This window comes from Ruditapes philippinarum, unplaced genomic scaffold (assembly GCF_026571515.1).
Source record: "Ruditapes philippinarum isolate M1 unplaced genomic scaffold, ASM2657151v2 ctg3708_1_1_1_1, whole genome shotgun sequence".
In the NCBI taxonomy this organism is placed as follows: Eukaryota; Metazoa; Mollusca; class Bivalvia; order Venerida; family Veneridae; genus Ruditapes; species Ruditapes philippinarum.
Genome location: NW_026854779.1, coordinates 29,892 through 49,001, shown reverse-complemented (window position 1 = coordinate 49,001; position 19,110 = coordinate 29,892). Strand labels below are relative to the sequence as shown.

The window sequence follows — 19,110 nt, the reverse complement described above, 5'->3', positions numbered from 1 at the left end:
TTCAAAATGATTATAAACAATAACAATTTTGAACTAAAACAATGGAAATTGAATGATCAATGTGAAAGAAATGTAAACCAGGAAGGTAAATACTTGCACAGGTTGGTCAATGAAATTCGATAATCTGCATTTAAGCTTAGCATATTGAGAGCTCTGAATTAGTTTTTTCTTTTGATTGAAGCATTATTTATATTTATTCAAAAATCTTACCTGATGATAAATTTCAGAAAAAAAGTTTTAGATAAGCAAAGGGTCTGTCAAATTTCCAAATCACACTCCAAACCTTAAAACAATTATTTATGAGATAAAGTAAATTGGTTAAAAGGTAGTTTAAAGATCTATTCTTGATAGACAACTGTATATTTTTCAGTGATAAGATTAAGGGAGTACATTTATTTATACACATATGAGATAAGTAAATTGGTATTATCTCCCTGATGTAAATTGACAAGCAGGAAGTAAACAATACCTCTATACATGTATTTTTTTTTCTTTAATACTAATACTGGTAGTAAACATGAGTCTAATAATTCTTAAATAATTGTTTAAGAGCATGCTAGATGCTTCTCTCTCTTACCTGATGAATGTGAAATTATTTGTCATAAAAGTAGCAAAATGTAAACAAAGTAGTATATTGACTTCCAGTGTACTAATTGCAAAAAAGCAATAGTAGCAAAACATTGTTCAGGTAATTGGCAATTGAGTACAGTATATAATATTTACTAAAATTTTTTTTTTGAGAAATAGGAGCACTTTTAGGGCATTATGGGTCTTTAAGATATAATTTCAATAACATTTTAATAATATGTTTGATTGTATGCATTAACATAAAATTATCAATTGCCATTATAAATTATGAATTGATATTGAACAAAATGAGTATGCATATTTGTAAGGACAACAATTAGTTCTTCCAAAAGGGAGATAATTCAATGTGCACTGGTATTATAGAACAATCAAAGTTACTTTTTGATCTTGGAAATAATTAGGTTATTCAAATAATCAATTAAAAGAATTGTAAATACAGAGTATTTTACTGGTAATTCATGTTTCTGAGTCATGTCATCTTCCATTGAGCAAATAATCTAAAAGACTTGGTACATTTTTTTTCTTTCTGACACAGATAACACCAGATCCCAGCGGACGAAGGGAAATAAGGAATTTGAAAGTTTATTGCGATTACAAAGACAAGGGTTGTGATGAAGTTGTTAGATGGAAAGACCTTCAAGTATGTTCTTTAATTGATAAGATACTAGAGTACATGTACCATTCACAAGGTTTTCTCAATTTATTTCAATAAAGAAAATGACAGCTCATAACTATGAAGCTATAATTTGAGCAGAAAGAAAAACATCTTTCAGACAGTTCTGATAATTATTATTTACTTGTATCTATTGTATCTATTCAAACAATTGAAATAGAGTAATAAAATAGACTCAGTGAGGGGGAGGGATATTAGATTTGTCCTTGCCTGTCTGCCAATTTAAGGTTGTGTCACATGTGGCTCTAAAAGTGCTTGAGCTACTAAGTCAAGAAATTTACATGAAGATTGATATAGTAAAAATTTGCAATTTTCAACTTTTGTTGTGCCTAACTCTAAAACTAAAAAGTATTTGACCTAGGTTCATGGAACTAGACGAATATAGTTAGGTATCTGGGATTTGTTGTTTTTATTTTTCTTTTAAGCATATTATAGGATATAAAATTGTGATTTGAAAATCTTGTAGCTCTTTATTGGGCAAATTAAGATGGCAACATAGTAAAAAGCTGGATGTAGTTTTTATGTCTTAACCACTAGGGGGAGTCTTGTAGAATTTCCATTGTCATACTGTTTTGTTGTATGTCAGTAGACTGACAAAACAGTAGAATGTGGGAGTAGCCATGTCCTATGGACACATTTAGTTTACATAATGTTCATTTACATTTCAACCTATAAATGTAGTATAATGATTGATTTTATTTGTAATAGTTCATTTTTAATTTTCTTTTAAAATACTGTAATATGCATTTTTTAATATTAAGGGTCACATGAGCAATTGCAAGTTTAAGCCAATTACATGTCCAAACCATGAATTTGGATGTGAAACATCACTGACGAGTACCAATTTTCAACAACATATACAAAACGAATGTGAATACAGGCAAAAAGAGTGTCAGTTTTGCAAAATCTTTGTGCCGGCCAAGTTGTTGCAAGTAAGTTATTTTACTTAACTAACAGACAATTTCTTTGTGCACTAAAATTGTGAATAAAAACTCTTGTCTGGGTAGCTGAATACTAAGATGATTTTATGATAACTATGTACAGTAAATATACACTTTTAAATATTTAAAGATTACTGTTTAGAATACATACTTTGTTGAATTGTTGTCTGGTTGTAACTAAATATAATCATCTACAGATTTTCTAATGATTCAGGAACAGGCTCTTTCAAACCTAGCACTGTTATCTTGTTCTGAAATATTTAAGGAGTAGACATTAATTACATCTATATTCTGTCTTTATATTTGTTGTGGTATTTGATGATAATCTTGATATATTTTTTGCTTTATGATATCTAGAATACTTTTCACCTGTGCATCGTTGTGTATGTTAGGATCATATAAAATGTATGTTTGTTATATTTTAATTTCTTTTTGTACCACCCTACTTTTTGACTGAACACATTAAGGTATGACTTTAAATTTAGAGAAGGAAAAAGATCAAAAATAGTTCAGGTTTTTGTAAATTTAGAGAAGGAAAAAGATCAAAAATAGTTCAGGTTTTTGTAGTACCATGTGACATATTTAAGATACTGCTTGTCTAACATCTATTCTAATACTATAATGAAGTCTGAGGATTGTCAAGAATGTCTGCCTATAGACAGCACTTGTTATAAATCTTTGACAAGTTAATAAGCAACTTAAATGTTATAAACACATCATGATACACTTTGAACAGTTTATATGGTCAGGTATACACTTAAATAATTTATAAGTTATACCACTGATTTGTTGGTCTCAAACCTAGTAAGCTAGGTGTTTACACCACAGACTGAAAGAATTGGTATTTATTTTTTATTTTTAGAAACATTTTGATGACGAATGTTTGGTAGTCCAACTTGCGTGCCCTTACAGTTGTGGTAGTCAGCCTATGGCTAGAACAGAGGTATTAAAGTACCTTAAACATCATTCATTTTATCGTTTTTTCTCCATGTTGTGGATCCTTTATGGCTAGGTAAACAGTGGTCTTCATAAAGAGATGAATCATGATGTTATTTCAGGAAGAAGAATGTCTACAGATATTGTTTCTAATCTTCACATGTTCAGTAAAGATTGAAGGCTTGTATTTCCTAAAATTGCTACTTGCTTTACTAAACCTTATAAGTAAGGGAAAATGTGCAGTTTTCTTGAAGCAATTTGTCTTATATGACATAACAGTTAAAGATACATTAGTAATAAGAATTTTTTTTTTCAGAGGTTATATGGCCCAAATGGTTGTTTGCATATATTTCAAACAACTATTATTGTTTGGTCATATAACCTGTCACAAATCTAAATAACGAATTCATGATACAGCAAGCTTCTTTTATATGAAGATAATTTCAACCTTTATATAATAAAATTATGAAAATATAATGTCTAGCTTTTTGTTGAAATGCTGTATCAATTAATAAGGTAGAGACATAATGTATCACTGTTAAAAAAATGTCAGCTTCAGCTGAAATGATCGACTTTGATTCTCACAGTTCAGACATAGCAAATATATACTGGAATAAAGAAGACACTTTCTCCAAGTTTGAATGTAAATATGTTAGTACAGTTTTTCAATCCTTTTGAAACTCGATTTTTACGTTGAATAAACATATCGGGCTTTTATACGGGGATTAGCTGACCGATTTTGCAAACAAAACGAGTTTTACAAGCTACTACATGTATATAAGTGTGTACATCTAAGTGGTACCCTTGAACAACTGGCACATACTTTGCGAAAGTTTCTTTTTTGGTTCAGTATACTGTCAGCTTATGTGTTTATAGTTCTCAATTATATGCAAACCAGAGATATTATATGATATCTATTTTAAGTTAAACTGTTTCCAGGAAATATAAAGTGCTTTTAGAAATGTTTTAAATAACATCTTGAAGTATGGACTCCAAATTTTGACAAAGACATTTGATGTTGGAGTGATTTTAATGCCCCCGCCATATAATGGCTGGGGCATAAAGTGTTACCCTGTTCCGTCATTCCGTCCTTCCCTCATTCTGTCATTCCGTCATCATCATTTTCCGTTCATTATCTTAGTAACGGTTGCACACATTCAACTCAAATTTGGCATATGGATATGTCATGAGAAAATACAGGTCAAGTTCGAATTTGGTCATGGTTCGGTGATTTTTGGTAGAGTTATGCCCCTTTTACTTTGAAAATAATATGAAATTTTCAAATTCCATTTATTATCTCCCCAACGGTATTACACATTCTACTCAAACTTGACATATAGATATGTCATGAGAAAATACAGGTCAAGTTCAAATTTGGTCATGGTTTGATGATTCTTGGCAGAGTTCTGCCCCTTTTACTTTGAAAATAATATGAAATTTTCAGTTTCCGTTCATTATCTCCCCAACAGTATTACACATTCAATTCAAATTTGACATATGGATACGTCAAAGGAATGCACAGGTCAAGATAAAGTTTGGTCATGGTTCAATGATTTTTTGCAGAGTTATGCCCCTTTTACTTTGAAAATAATAAGAAATTTTCAGTTGCCGTTCATTGTCTCCCCAACAGTATTACACATTCAACTCAAATTTGACATCCCTCTTGAACTTTGAAAAAAAATCAAAAATTTTAAGTTTCAGTTCATTATCTCTCCAATGGTTGTACACATCCAACTCAAATTTGACATATAGATACATCTTAGGAATAAGCAGTTTAAGTTTGAATTTGGTTGTGGTTCAATGATTTTGGACAAAGTTATCTCCCTTGAATGTTGGAAAAAAATTAAATTTTTAGTTTCAGCACTCATAATTTTGTGGAAATGTATGTAGCCATAAATTTGGCTCAGATATATGCAATTTACAAAAGGTTAACACTGAATAGTTTCAGTGCCTTGAACTTTGTTTAAAAATGGTTTGTGTTAATATTGAATAGTTTTAAGGGCTTTGGTCTTAAAATGAAAAAAATAATTTGTGCAAACAAATTTGGAACTAAATATTATAACATCTGAAATTTTGGCTGCATGCAGGGGCATCCATGGCGTGACAACTCATTTCTAGTTTTACTTGTGCATTGTTTTTGTTTTACATTGGCTTCATTATCTTTTGTTTCAGTTGAGAAACCATATGGAAACATGCCCAAGTAAACCTAAAGAATGCAGATTTAAGTCTGTTGGATGTGATTTTAAAGTGAGTATCATTAATAGGCAGTTTATTGATTGATAGATGTAAATAGATAAATAATTTTATATGCTTATGCTGAGATTTGTAATATTTCTGTCATGTAGTGTCTGTTGAAACCTTTAATTTCTTTAAACAACATATTTTGTCAAACCTTGTTGTAGATATTACACAAACATTTTTTGGTAACAATATTTTTGTCCCCCGCCTTTTCGAAGAAAAAAGGGGGATATAGAAATAGGCTCCGTCCGTCTTTCCGTCCGTCTGTCTGTCCGTCCATCACACTTTCGTGTCCCGTCCATAACTTTGTCATTTATTGAAGGAATCTGAAATAACTTGGCACAAATGTTTGTTATAATAAGACAATGTGTCATGCGCAACAACCAGACCCCTACCTCCAGGGTCAAGGTAGCACTTGCTCATTCAAGGTCAACATTGTCTCAAATAGGGTATATGTCGTGTCCGGTCCATAACTTTTTTGTCTTTGAAGGGATTTTGTAAATACTTGTCACAATTGTTCACAATAATGAGAAGATGTGTCATGTGAAAAAACCAGTCACCTACCTCCAAGGTCAAGGTCACACTTGGAGGTCAAAGTTTAACATAGTCTGTTACAGGGTATATTTTGTGTCCGGTCCATAACTTTGTCATTTATTGAAGGAATCTGAAATAACTTGGCACAAATGTTTGTTATAATAAGACGATGTGTCATGCGCAACAACCAGACCCCTACCTAACATAGTCTTTTAAAGGGTATATATTATGTCCAATGTAGAACTTCTTCATTGTTCAAGGGATTTTGAAATAACTTGGCACAAATAGTCACAATAATAAGAGGATATGTCAAGTACAACACCTGCACCCCTACCTCCAAGGTCAAGGTGACACTTAGAGGTCAAATTAACAGAGTCTGTTATATGGTATATTTTGTGTCCCATCAATAACTTCTTCATAGATCAAGGGATTTTGAAAATACTTGGCACAAATAGTCACAATGATAAGATGATATGTCATGCGTAACACCAGAGTCCCTACCTCTAAGGTCAAGGTCACACTTAGAGGTCAAAGCTTAACATGATAGATTTTTAAATTCAGTGTTTCATTTTATTATGCCCCCACAATGTGGGAGCATATAGCGTTGCACTTGTCCGTCAATCCGTCAGTCAGTCAGTCTGTCTGTCCGTACGTCCCAAAATCTTGTGAACGCAACTCCTCTTAAACCGGATGGCAGATTTTGCTTAAACTTACAGGGATGAACAACCTTAATGTGTAGATGGTAGTAAAGGAAGGAATTTTCGCTGCGACCAAATTTAACAGAATTATGGCCCTTTGTTGATTTTTTCACTAGATACTATGTAGAAATTTTGTGAACGCAACTCCTCTTAAACAGGTTGGCAGATTTTGCTTAAACTTACAGGGATGAACAACCTTAATGTGTAGATGGTAGTAAAGGAAGGAATTTTTGCTGCGACCAAATTTAATAGAATTATGGCCCTTTGTTGATTTTTTCACTATATACTATGTAGAAATTTTGTGAACGCAACTCCTCTTAAACCGGATGGCAGATTTTGCTTAAACTTCCAGGGATGAACAACCTTAATGTGTAGATGGCAGTAAAGGAAGGAATTTTTGCTGCAACTAAATTTAACAGAATTATGGCCCTTTGTTGATTTTTTCATTATATACTTTGTAGAAATTTTGTGAACGTAACTCTTCTTAAACCGGATGGCAGATTTTGCTTAAACTTCCAGGGATTTACAACCTTAATGTGTAGATGTTAGTAAAGGAAAGAATTTTTGCTGCGACCAAATTTAACAGAATTATGGCCCTTTGTTGATTTTTTATCCAAAAAATATTTGACCTAGAGTCATAAGATTGACAGAACAGTGGGGTGTGGGGGCATCCGTGTCCTATGGACACATTTCTAGTTTCTTTAATAAATTTATTGTTGCATTTGCAGATCTAGCATTGATTTTATGCTTCATATAAAACTTCCCTGAGGCGGGGGACGTTGGTAACTCTGTTACAAATTCTTGTTATGATCTGTACAAATTCCATGTAAATGGGTCATGCACGATCTGGAGGTAAGAGGAAAAAAATGAATTGAAAAATGATTTTTTATTTAATTTTAAAATTTCAGTAAAATAAAATACAAAGCCCAGAGCTTTTGAATGCAGTATGAGGGTGTGTCATTGTCTGGCAGTCCTCTGCCGCACCCTTCAAAGATTCTCTTCAAATTTGGCACATATGTACAGCAAAACAAGGCACTTTGCATAACCAATGTCACAGCGATCAAGCTTAGATCAAGGTCATTCTGGTAGATTAAATATAAGAGAGCCAATTCCACTGTGTCTGCTCTATGGATCCTAAACCTGTAGAAAGTTTTTCTTCAATCTTGACAGAAATATGTCTACCTGAACAAGGCAATATGTAGAGCCCATGTGGCCCTTGTGTCAGCTCAGGGTCCAGGTCACACTTGAAGGTTAATGTGAAAAAGCCAATTCTACCAATTAATTCCTATATCACTGAAAGGATTTTATCCCAACTTTGCTCAAGTGTCCACCTAAAAAAAGGCAATTTTAGAACCCATACCACTGTATTGCCAGCTCAAGGTCAATGTCGCATTTGAAGGTTAAATATCAGGCAACTATTGGCAAACTATTTCATGTCCACTTTGTAAATCCTATACCCTTTAAAGGATTTTCTAATCTTGGTTCAAATGATTAACAAGGCAGGATGCAAAGCCAGTGATGTGGATTGCTTCAAATGTGATTTTGTCATGGGAATTTTTCTCCAATCAGGTGAGCAATTGAGACTTACTGTAGCCGTGTTTTTTTTTTCCATAAAAATGTGGTCAAAGCTGTTAATTGATGCTTCTTTTCAGGGAACAGATGAACAGGTTCAACATCATTTAGTGACAGATTTAAATAAACATTTAGAGAATGTGACTCTATATACAGCAAATATGGAAGTTCAGAGCATTGGAATCAGAAGGGAATTACAAGTACGTTTGTCTCTAGCTTTATATTGTAAGATAGTGTTCAATTGTTCTTACTCTGAATGTGAATTAAATGATCTAATTTCCTTTACACTTCATTTCAATTTGTTTATTTAATATTATTATACAAATAGTTATTTCAGAAAACATTGGAAGAGAAAAGAGCCATGGTAAAGGCATAGAAATTGGTGTGCAATATGAGAATTGTAGTTAATGAAACTAAAGATGACAAACTTAAATTGGTAAATCATGAAAATCTTTGAAAATCTTGCAGAGGCTTGAAAATTGAGATAATTTAATTTCATTTTAAAATTTGATGTAGAGGATCTCAAAGTTTCTATTCTGTATTGATATTGTTTGGAGCTGTGTCATGTGAGGCTGGTATAAAATACGTAGTAAAGTTTGTATATGAAACTTCAGAAAGTGCATGTATACACCATGACATTGCAGGGGATTATTCCTTACTACCAGATCATCATAAAACCCCAAAATGTTGCTTCTTGAGTGTTTAAAAAAGGTGTCTTTAAATGATTTATTTCTCACATATGTCTTCAGATGTTGGGAGTGGTTATGTTATATTTAGTAGGTAGGTTGTTTCATATAGCAATAACAGCATTTACCAGTAAGTTTGTCACTCGCTGGAGAAAATTTCTTAATTGTATCCCTTGTCATTTTAGGACCACTTCCCCATTTAATGTATGATATTTGGACTTGTCTGTGCCTTTTGTTCTCCAACTATTTAGCAATTTTCCTAACAAGTTTTGTCCAACTGCTTATAACTGATCGTGTAGGTTATAGTTTAATATTGACAGTAACTTTCTGTTTTCAATATTTTCCACTTGCTGTATCATATCATATCTCAGTTTTAAATGTATGTTTGCATGTTATACAGATATTCTTTACTTGGGTGTAATCTAAATATCACCTTTGTTGTTGAATTGTAATGTTACCAAGGATTGTCTCAAATTTTAAAAAATGCTTTGAGGTATTGTGTTTATCAGAGATTCAAAGAATTGTTATTAAAAAGGTGTTAAAATTTCAATTTAAGAGAAAGGGTTGGTTACAGGTTATGTGTTAGGATCACATGTATTGTTACATTTCCTGCTTAGCTATCTACATGGCATGCATCAGATTTTTGTACATTTTCTGGAAATCAGTTTTTCTTTCTATTGTGTTGTTTATACAAATGTATGTGGTATTATTCATTCTTGTTGCATTTTCTTTCAGGTGGATTGCTCTTTTGAACAGAATTATTTCTTAACTCACCTTGTGCCCTTTTGTGATGGCATGATGTCCGTTGTGTGTGGTCTGTCATTATCCACATTTTCATGGAACAACAGACACCCCAAAAACTTCAAAGGAATAAACTTGAGGTGGTGCTTCACAAAAATTTCTTGTTTCCATTTTACTCTTGTGAAGGATACAGGTCAGCTATCACCTCTTTATTTGAAGAATTGGGTGGTAGGAGGCTCTGAGCTGTAATGCAAGATTATACGAGAGTCAGTTCAGTGTATAATGTAGCTCCCAGTTTTTAAGGACAGCCTTGAAAGTTTGTCCAGTTTTATTGATGTACTGTGAATTTGATGATGTTTATGTGCTTTGCTTAGGAGTTTTATAAAAGATTCAGTCAATGAACCTCAGTTATACAAGTGGTTAGAGTTGCTGTGTTTTGAAAAACACTCTTGACTTTGCTCATAAATATTTGCGTATCTAACTGAACATAGCATTATGAGACTTTGTTTACTAAAGAGAAATTTCCCGGTATATATGTTATGATCTTTACAATGTTGCACATTGAAAAACAGTTTTTAGCTCACCTGTCACAAAGTGACAGGGTGAGCTTTTGTGATTGCTTTTCGTTTGTCGTCCGTCGTCAGTAAACTTTTACTTTAAATGACATCTCCTCATAAACCATAAGGCCAATTTCATCCAAACTTCACAGGAATGTTCCTTTGGTGGTCACCTTTAAAAATTGTTCAAAGAATTTAATTCCATGCAGAACTCTGGTTGCCATGGCAACCGAAAGAAAAAACTTTAAATATCTTCTTTTAAAAAACCATAAGAGCTAGAGCTTAGATATTTGGCATGAAACATCTTCTAGTGAGTGTCTACCAAGTTTGTTCAAATAAAAGCCCTGGGGTCAAAATTGGCCCCCCCCCCCCGGGGGGTCATTGATTTTCCCTATAATTTTTTTATGCATATAGTAAAAACTTAAAAAATCTTCTTTTAAAGAACTCAAAGAGCTATGGCTAAGATATTGAGCATCAAACATGTTCTAATAGGTGTCTACCAAGTTTGTTCAAAGAAAAGCCCTGGGGTCAAAATGGGCCCCGCCCCAGGGGGTCATTGATTTTCCCTATATGCATATAGTAAAAACTTAAAAAATCTTCTTTTAAAGAACCAAAAGAGTTAGAGCTAAGATATTTAGCATGAAACATGTTCTAATAAGTGTCTACCAAGTTTGTTCAAATAAAAGCCCTGGGGTCAAAATTGACCCCGCCCCGGGGGGTCATTGATTTTCCCTATATATGCATATAGTAAAAACTTAAAAAATCTTCTTTTAAAGAACTCAAAGAGCTATGGTTAAGATATTTAGCATCAAACATGTTCTAATAGGTGTCTAGCAAGTTTGTTAAAAAAAAAGCCCTGGGGTCAAAATTGGCCCCGCCCCGGAGGTCATTGATTTTCCTTATATGTGTTTAGCAAAAACTTAAAAAATCTTTTTTGAAAAAACCCAAATAGCTAGAGTTAAGATATTAAGCATGAAACATCTTTTAGTGAGTGTCTACAAAGTTTGTTCAAATAAAAGACCTGGGGTCAAAATTGGCCCCGCCCCGGGGTCATTGATTTTCCTTATATGTGTATAGCAAAAACTTAAAATCTTCTTTGAAAAAACCCAAATAGCTAGAGTTTAGATATTAAGCATGAAACATATTCTAGTAAGTGTCTACAAAGTTTGTTCAAATAAAAACCCTGGGGTCATAACTGGCCCGGCCCCAGGGGTGTCATTGTTTTTAACTATATGTGTATAGTAAAATCTTTAAAAAAATCTTCTTTTAAATAGCCCAATGAGCTAGAGCTTAGATGTTTAGCATGAAACATCTTCTTATGGGTGTCTACCAAGTTTGTGCAAATAAAAGCCCTTTGGTTAAATTGGCCCTGCAACGTTTGGGGGTTGGGGGGGGCCTATATACAGGTGAGCGACCTCAGGGCCATCATGGCCCTCTTGTTTACAAATGCCATTAAAACATAAGCCTATTGATGAAAATGCCCCAGTGTCTTTGTTTCCCTCACCATAATATTTTATCATTGATACCTTCCTAGTTCATATTCTATCATAAATGTACATTAAAATATTGGTATCTAATGGTCATTTTATAAAATTACTATTCACTGTCACTACTAGTAATCACCACACCCCTATTAAACCCGTCCTATTTGACACAAATGAAAACCTTACCTGTATTGAAGGTATAATCCTTGGAAGTGAAAGTTATCTTTATTTGCCTGGTTTGGCTTTCCAATTTTTGTAATTTTTAATCAAAAGTAGTCCTATATCTCCTACAAAAAACTATCTGTTCAATCCTCTAGAAATGTGCATAGATTAACATGGATTTTGTTAAAATGTTTAATGAACATGATCCAAGCTGGTTGCACAGGAAATGACTTATTTAACCTTTATCATGTGACCAAAGCTAAATATTATATAGAGTATATATCATAATCTAGAGTACAAATAAAATCACAAAGGGAATGCCAGAAAATTATAAATAAGAACAAATCATTAATCTATGATATATATATAAGTAAGGTATTCCACTTGATGTCTGAAATAAAACAGGCAAAGCTAAATATAGAGTATATATCATAATCTTGATATGATTTTAAATATAATCACATTGGGAATGCCAGAAAATTATAAATAAGAACAAATCATTAATTCATGTTATATATAACTAAGGTTTTCCATTTGATGTCTGAAATAAAACAGGCATGATATTTTGATAGATGACAATAAGTGCTAGTAATTTTTTCTTTTTAGCTCAAAACATGGTTGTCATAGTTATGGACATAGTTAAAATGGAAATAGATAGTTTTTGGCTTTTAATAAATGATAAAGTGAAAAAGTATACAAGCTTGGTTATGAAAATCTTAGAATACATGTTTTATTGTGAATGTCAGTGCATAGTGTTTTGTGAAGGTCATGCTTTTATTGTACACCAAAGTATAATGAAATTTACTATAGAGCAGAACTAACTGGGAACTTAGTTGTTTAAGTGCAATGATCATGCTTTTATTGTACTCCAGAGTATGGTGAAATTTACCATAGATCAGAACTAACTGGGAACTTAGTTGTTTAAGTGCAATGATCATGCTTTTATTGTACTCCAGAGAATGGTGAAATTAACCATAGATCAGAACTAACTGGGAACTTAGTTGTTTAAGTGCAATGATCATGCTTTTATTGTACTCCAGAGTATGGTGAAATTTACCATAGATCAGAACTAACTGGGAACTTAGTTGTTTAAGTGCAATGATCATGCTTTTATTTTATTCCAAAGTATAATGTAATTTACTATAGAGCAGAACTAACTGGGAACTTAGTTGATTTAGTGCAATGGTCATGCTTTTATTGTACTCCAAAGTATAATGAAATTTACAACAGAGCAGAACTAACTGGGAACTTAGTTGTTTAAGTGCAGTGGTCATGCTTTTATTGTACTCAAAAGTATAATGTAATTTACAACAGAGCAGAACTAACTGGGAACTTAGTTGTTTAAGTGCAATGGTCATGCTTTTTGTGTCGCCTCTACGGAGTAGTGGCGACATATAGGGATCACTTCTCCGTCGTCTGTCTGTCCGACCGTCCGTCACAAAACTTGTCCGGACTACTCCTCATAAACTACTGGTGCAATTTCATTCAAACTTTACAGGAATGATCAGTACCAAGTCTAGTTGTGCATATTGTCAGCATTTTCCGGTTCAATGATTTTTGTCAGAGTTATGGCCCTTTAATAATTTTTATTTTTAAAGTTTGTCCGGACTACTTCTCTTATACCACTAATGCAATTTTAATGAAACTTTACAGGATTGATCTGTAGCTCAAGTCCTTGCGCATATTGCACGGGTTTTCCGGTTGAATGATTTTTGGCCGAGTAATGGCCCTTTGATAAAAAGGTGTTTTTTTCTGTGTGTTGCCAGATACACAAAAGCTTGTCCGGACTATTCTTCATAAACTACTGGTGCATTTTTATCCAAACTTTACAGGAATGATCAGTACCAAATCTAGTTGTGCACTGTCTGTCCGTCTGTCACAAAACTTGTCCCAACATGAAATTGGCCATCATGAGGCGACACATGTGATCACTGATTGCTCTTGTGTTGTACTCCAAAGTATAATGTAATTTACAACAGAGCAGAACTAACTGGGAACTAAGTTGTTTAATTGCAACACTAATGTCTTGTCATAACTGCAGTTATACATGATTATAATTGTTATTTCAGGAGGTAACAGCAGAGAGGGATCAATTAAGACAAGAAGTGAATGTTGTTAGACAGGAGATGGCAGTAATGAAAACAAACTTCGAGAAAGTACAAAATTCAAACAAAGAACTAAAGGTATCATAAAAGTGCTATGATATTGTGCAAATTTGCTATCTTTTTATAGTTTTAAAGTTGACCTTTGCAACAAAAAGAAATACAGTCTAACTTATCCTTACGGTCACTTCTGACTAACATTCTTGTTGATTTCCACAGATGAAAATCCCTAAATAAATGGTCGCGAATAGCGGTCACAAGCTGTCCGCAGGCAGCGTTCACTAGAACAGGCTTTCTTGTGGCTGTTTTGGACCCAAACTATGGTCAGTGTCACCTAGAGCTTAGATATTTTGCAAAGGCATTGTCTGGTGGGCCTCTACCAAAATTGTTTAAATCATTGCCCTTGTGTAAAAATTGGCCCCGACCCAGGCTATATCTTACATTATTATATAATCTATAAACAACTTTGAAATGTGTTTCTCTGATTGGCTAAGAAGTATGTTTTTTTGAAAACATAACAGGTCAGTATCAGAGTATATTCACTTTTTTTTTTTCTTGTAAAAATAGTTTTTCAGAGTATATTCACCATTTTATCTTGTATACTTTTTGAGAGAAAAAAAAAGAGGTATTGTTACAGTCATGTCGGCATTGCTGTTGCCAGCCACAAACTTGTACCTTAATAAAAATTTGTTTAGTTCTTGGTGTATTGTCTTCATGCTTGGCAAAAACAACCCTTGGGACAAGATCCTCAAGTAGACCAGACTAACCTTGGCCTTCATTCATCAATGACCTTGACCTTCAAGTTCAAATGTCTAAATTTTACTTGTTATACCCCCAAAACGAAGTTTTGGGGAGGGGTATACAGGAGTAGGAGTCACCCGGTGGTCGGTCATCGGCCCAGACGACTGTTGCATTTTCCTTGTCCGGAGCATAACTTGAAGACTAATGGTTGGAATTCAATACAACTTCATACAATTGTCAAGCACATTGAGAGGAAGTGCAGTGCACAAGAACCATAACTCTATCTTCACTAATTACAGAGTAATTGCCCTTTGTTACTTGTCCTTGTCCGGAGCATAACTTGAAAACTACTGGTTGGAATTCAAAACAACTTCACACAATAGTCAAACACAATAAGGGGAAGTGCAGTGCACAAGAATCATAATTCTGTCCAGAGTAATTATAGAGTTATTGCCCTTTGTTACTTTTCCATTGCTTTTTTCTTTTCCAGAGCATAACATGAAAACTACTAGTTGGAATTCAAAACAATTTCATACAATGGTCAAGTATATTGAAAAAAAGCGCGGTGCATAGAAACCATAACTCTTTCTTGACTCATTTAAGAGTTTTTGCCCTTTGTTACTTTTTATTGTCCAGTGCATAACTTGAAAATTAATGGTTGGAATTCAATGAAACTTCATACAATGGTCAAGGGCAGTGAGATGAAGTGCAGTGCACAAATTACAGTTATTGCCCTTTGTTACTTCTTTTGTCCAGTGCATAACTTGAAAACTAGTTGTTGGAATTCAATACAACTTCATACAATGGTCAAGCGCAATGAGAGGAAGTGCAGTGTACAATAACCATAACTCCAACTTCAGTATTTGTAGAGTTATTGCCCTTTGTTCCTTTTCCTTGTCCGGTGCATAACTTAAAAACTAATGTTTAAAATTCAATGCAACTTCATACAATGGTCAAGCGCAATGAGAGGAAGTGGAGTGCTCAAAAAGTGTAACTCTTTCTGGACTTATTACAGTAATTCAATAAAACTTAATCAATGGTCAACCACATTGAAAAGAAAATGCAACATACAAGAACCACAACTATCTTTAATTGCCCACAACCATAACTCTATTTCAATTCTTTTGCAAGGTATTCTGTTACTAGTAATTTCGTCATTTCCGAGGCAGTCTTGCGGGGGTAATACTCACATTTAGTGATAGTTCTAGTTTTTGAATGGATTGTCTTCAAACTTGAATATTATAATCTTCAAGGATAGCCCTTAAAAATAATCAGACAGACCTTGACCTTCACTCATAAATGACCTTGACTTTGAAGGTCAAATTATTGAAATTTTCATTTTTTTTGGCTATAATTGACTGTAACTTTGTTATTTTTGAATGGATTGTCTTCAAACTTGAACATAATAATCTTCAAGGATAGCCCTTAAAAATAACCCGACAGACCTTGACCTTCACTCATAAATGACCTTGACTTTGAAGGTCTAATTGAAATTTTCATTTTTTTTAGCTGTAACTTTGCTATAATTGAAAGGATCAACTTCATATTATAAAAGAACATTCTTAAGGACAAGACCTTCATGTTTATCAAACTCAAATTGACTTGGGCTCTTCAATGACCTTGACCTTGAAGGTTAAATTACTGAATTTTCACTTATTTGTGCATGAATTGACCATATATATTTATTGGTGTGTATGTATATATATTTTATCCAAATATACTGGAAATGGGTCAGAAAGGTTGTTTTGATGATTTTTAGGTCAAGTTCAAATATTAGTCACCTTGGGAGAAAAAAAACTACGTCACACAGCCCCAATATGGAAAAATTTGTTAACTCTGTAGAGGCTATTGTTTCTTTCCAAATATCCTGGAATTTGGACAGAATAGGCAGAAAGTTTGTTTTGGTGATTTCTAGTTCAAGTTTGAATATGGGCCATCTGGGGTAAAAAAACTTGGTCACACAGTCCCAATATGGAAAAACCTTGTTAGCACACTACGGGCTACTGGTCCAGTTCAAATATCCTGGAAATTGGTCAGAAATGTTGTTTAGTTAGAATATAAGTCTTTTTGAGTTAAAAACTAGGTCACAAATATGGAAGAACCTTGTTTAACACACTTAGAACTATTGTGTCTTTCCAAATTTCCTGGAAATAGGTCAGAAAGATTGTTAAGATTATTATACCCCCAAAAACGAAGTTTGGGGGGGGGGGGGTATATAGGAGTCACCCGGTGGTCGGTCAGGCGGTCGGTCGGTCGGTCCAGACGTCTGTTGCATTTTCCTTGTCCGGAGCATAACTTGAAAACTAATGGTTGGAATTCAATATAACTACATACAATGGTCAAGCACATTGAGAGGAAGTGCAGTGCACAAGAACCATAACTCTATCTTCACTAATTACAGAGTTATTGCCCTTTGTTACTTTTCCTTGTCCGGGGCATAACTTGAAAACTACTGGTTGGAATTCAAAACAACTTCATACAATTGTCAAACACAATAAGGGGAAGTGCAGTGCCTAAGAACCATAACTCTATCTAAAGTAATTACAGAGTTATTGCTCTTTGTTGCTTTTCCATTGCTTTTTTTTTTTGTCTGTTGCATTTTCCTTGTCCGGAGCATAACTTGAAGACTAATGGTTGGAATTCAATATAACTACATACAATGGTCAAGCACATTGAGAGGAAGTGCAGTGCATAAAAAACATAACTCTATCTTGACTAATTACAGAGTTATTGCCCTTTGTTACTTTTCCTTGTCCGTGGCATAACTTGAAAACTACTGTTTGGAATTCAAAACAACTTCATACAATTGTCAAAGTCAATAAGGGGAAGTGCAGTGCACAAGAACCATAACTCTATCTAAAGTAATTACAGAGTTATTGTCCTTTGTTGCTTTTCAATTGCCTTCTTTTTTGTCCGGAGCATAACTTAAAGACTAATGGTTGGAATTCAGTATAACTACATACAATGGTCAAGCACATTGAGAGGAAGTGCAGTGCATAAGAACCATAACTCTATCTAAAGTAATTACAGAGTTATTGCCCTTTATTACTTTTCCATTGCTTTCTTTTGTCTGGACCATAACTTGAAGACTAATTGGTGGAATTCATTATAACTTCATACAATGGTCCAGCACATTGAGAGGAAGTGCAGTGCACAAGAACCATAACTCCATTTTGACCTATTACAGAGTTACTGCCCTTTGTTTCTTTTCCTTGTCCAGAGCATGACTTTAAAACTACTGGTTAGAATTCAAAACAAATTCATACAATGGTCAAGCACAATAAGGGGAAGTGCAGTGCACAAGAACCATAACTCCATCTTGACTAATTACAGAGTTATTGCCCTTTGTTACTTTTCCATTGCTTTCTTTTGTCCGGACCATAACTTGAAGACTTATTGTTGGAATTCATTATAACTTCATACAATTGTCAAGCACATTGAGAGGAAGTGCAGTGCATAAGAACCATAACTCCATCTTGACTAATTACAGAGTTACTGCACTTTGTTACTTTTCCTTGTCCAGAGCATGACTTGAAAACTACTGTTTGGAATTCAAAACGACTTCATACAATGGTCAAGCACAATAAGGGGAAGTGCAGTGCACAAGAACCATAACTCCATCTTGACTAATCACAGAGTTATTGCCCTTTGTTACTTTTCCTTGTCCAGGGCATAACTTGAAAACTACTGTTTGGAATTCAGTACAACTTCACACAGTTGTCAAGGACATTCAAAGGAAGTGCAGTGCACAAGAGCCATAACTCCATTTTGACAAAATACAGAGTTACTGCCCTTTGATACTTTTCCATGTCCGGAGAATAACTTAAAACGTACTGGTTGGAATTCAAAACAACTTCATACAATGGTCAAGCACAATAAGGGGAAGTGCAGTGCACAAGAACTATAACTCTATCTTCAGTATTTATAGAGTTATTGCCCTTTGTTCTTTTTCTTTGTTTGTTTGATTTGGGTTTTACGTCACACCGACACGGTATAGGTCATTTGGCGACGTTTCAGCTTTACTGGTGGAGGAAGACCTCAGGTGCCCCTCCGTGCATTTTTTCTTTCTGGACTTATTACAGAGTAATTCAATTAAACTTCATCAATGGCCAACCACATTGACAGGAAATGCAACATACATGAACCACAATTATCTTTAATTGCCCACAACCATAACTCTATGTTTCAATTCTTTTACAAGGTATTCTGTTACTAGTAACATCCTCATTTCTGAAGCAGACTTGTGGGGGTATTAATCACATTTAGTGATAGTTCTAGTTTTAAGGTCAAATTTGAATATGGGTCACCTGGAGTAAAAAACTAGGTCACACAGCCCAAATGTTGAAAAACCTTGTTAACACTCTATTGGGTTACAGTCCAATATTGTGGAAATTGGTCAGAAAGATTGTTTTCTTGATTTATAGGTCAAGTTCAAGTATAGGTCACTTGGGGTCTAA

At 34.0% G+C, this 19,110-nt stretch overlaps 1 protein-coding gene across 7 annotated transcripts in view; it reads left to right on the top strand.

Moving 5' to 3' along the window:
- The window catches only part of LOC132741048 (TNF receptor-associated factor 3-like), a 131,133-nt gene that overhangs the window by 97,949 nt on the left and 14,074 nt on the right, over positions 1 to 19,110 (top strand). For all 7 annotated transcript variants that reach the window (XM_060729129.1, XM_060729131.1, XM_060729132.1 and 4 more), the window contains 6 exons: positions 1,124 to 1,228; positions 2,023 to 2,193; positions 3,065 to 3,145; positions 5,311 to 5,385; positions 8,261 to 8,380; positions 13,880 to 13,993. In XM_060729129.1, the coding sequence (XP_060585112.1) occupies positions 1,124 to 1,228; positions 2,023 to 2,193; positions 3,065 to 3,145; positions 5,311 to 5,385; positions 8,261 to 8,380; positions 13,880 to 13,993 (666 nt within the window). The remainder of the gene's footprint in view (positions 1 to 1,123; positions 1,229 to 2,022; positions 2,194 to 3,064; positions 3,146 to 5,310; positions 5,386 to 8,260; positions 8,381 to 13,879; positions 13,994 to 19,110) is intronic.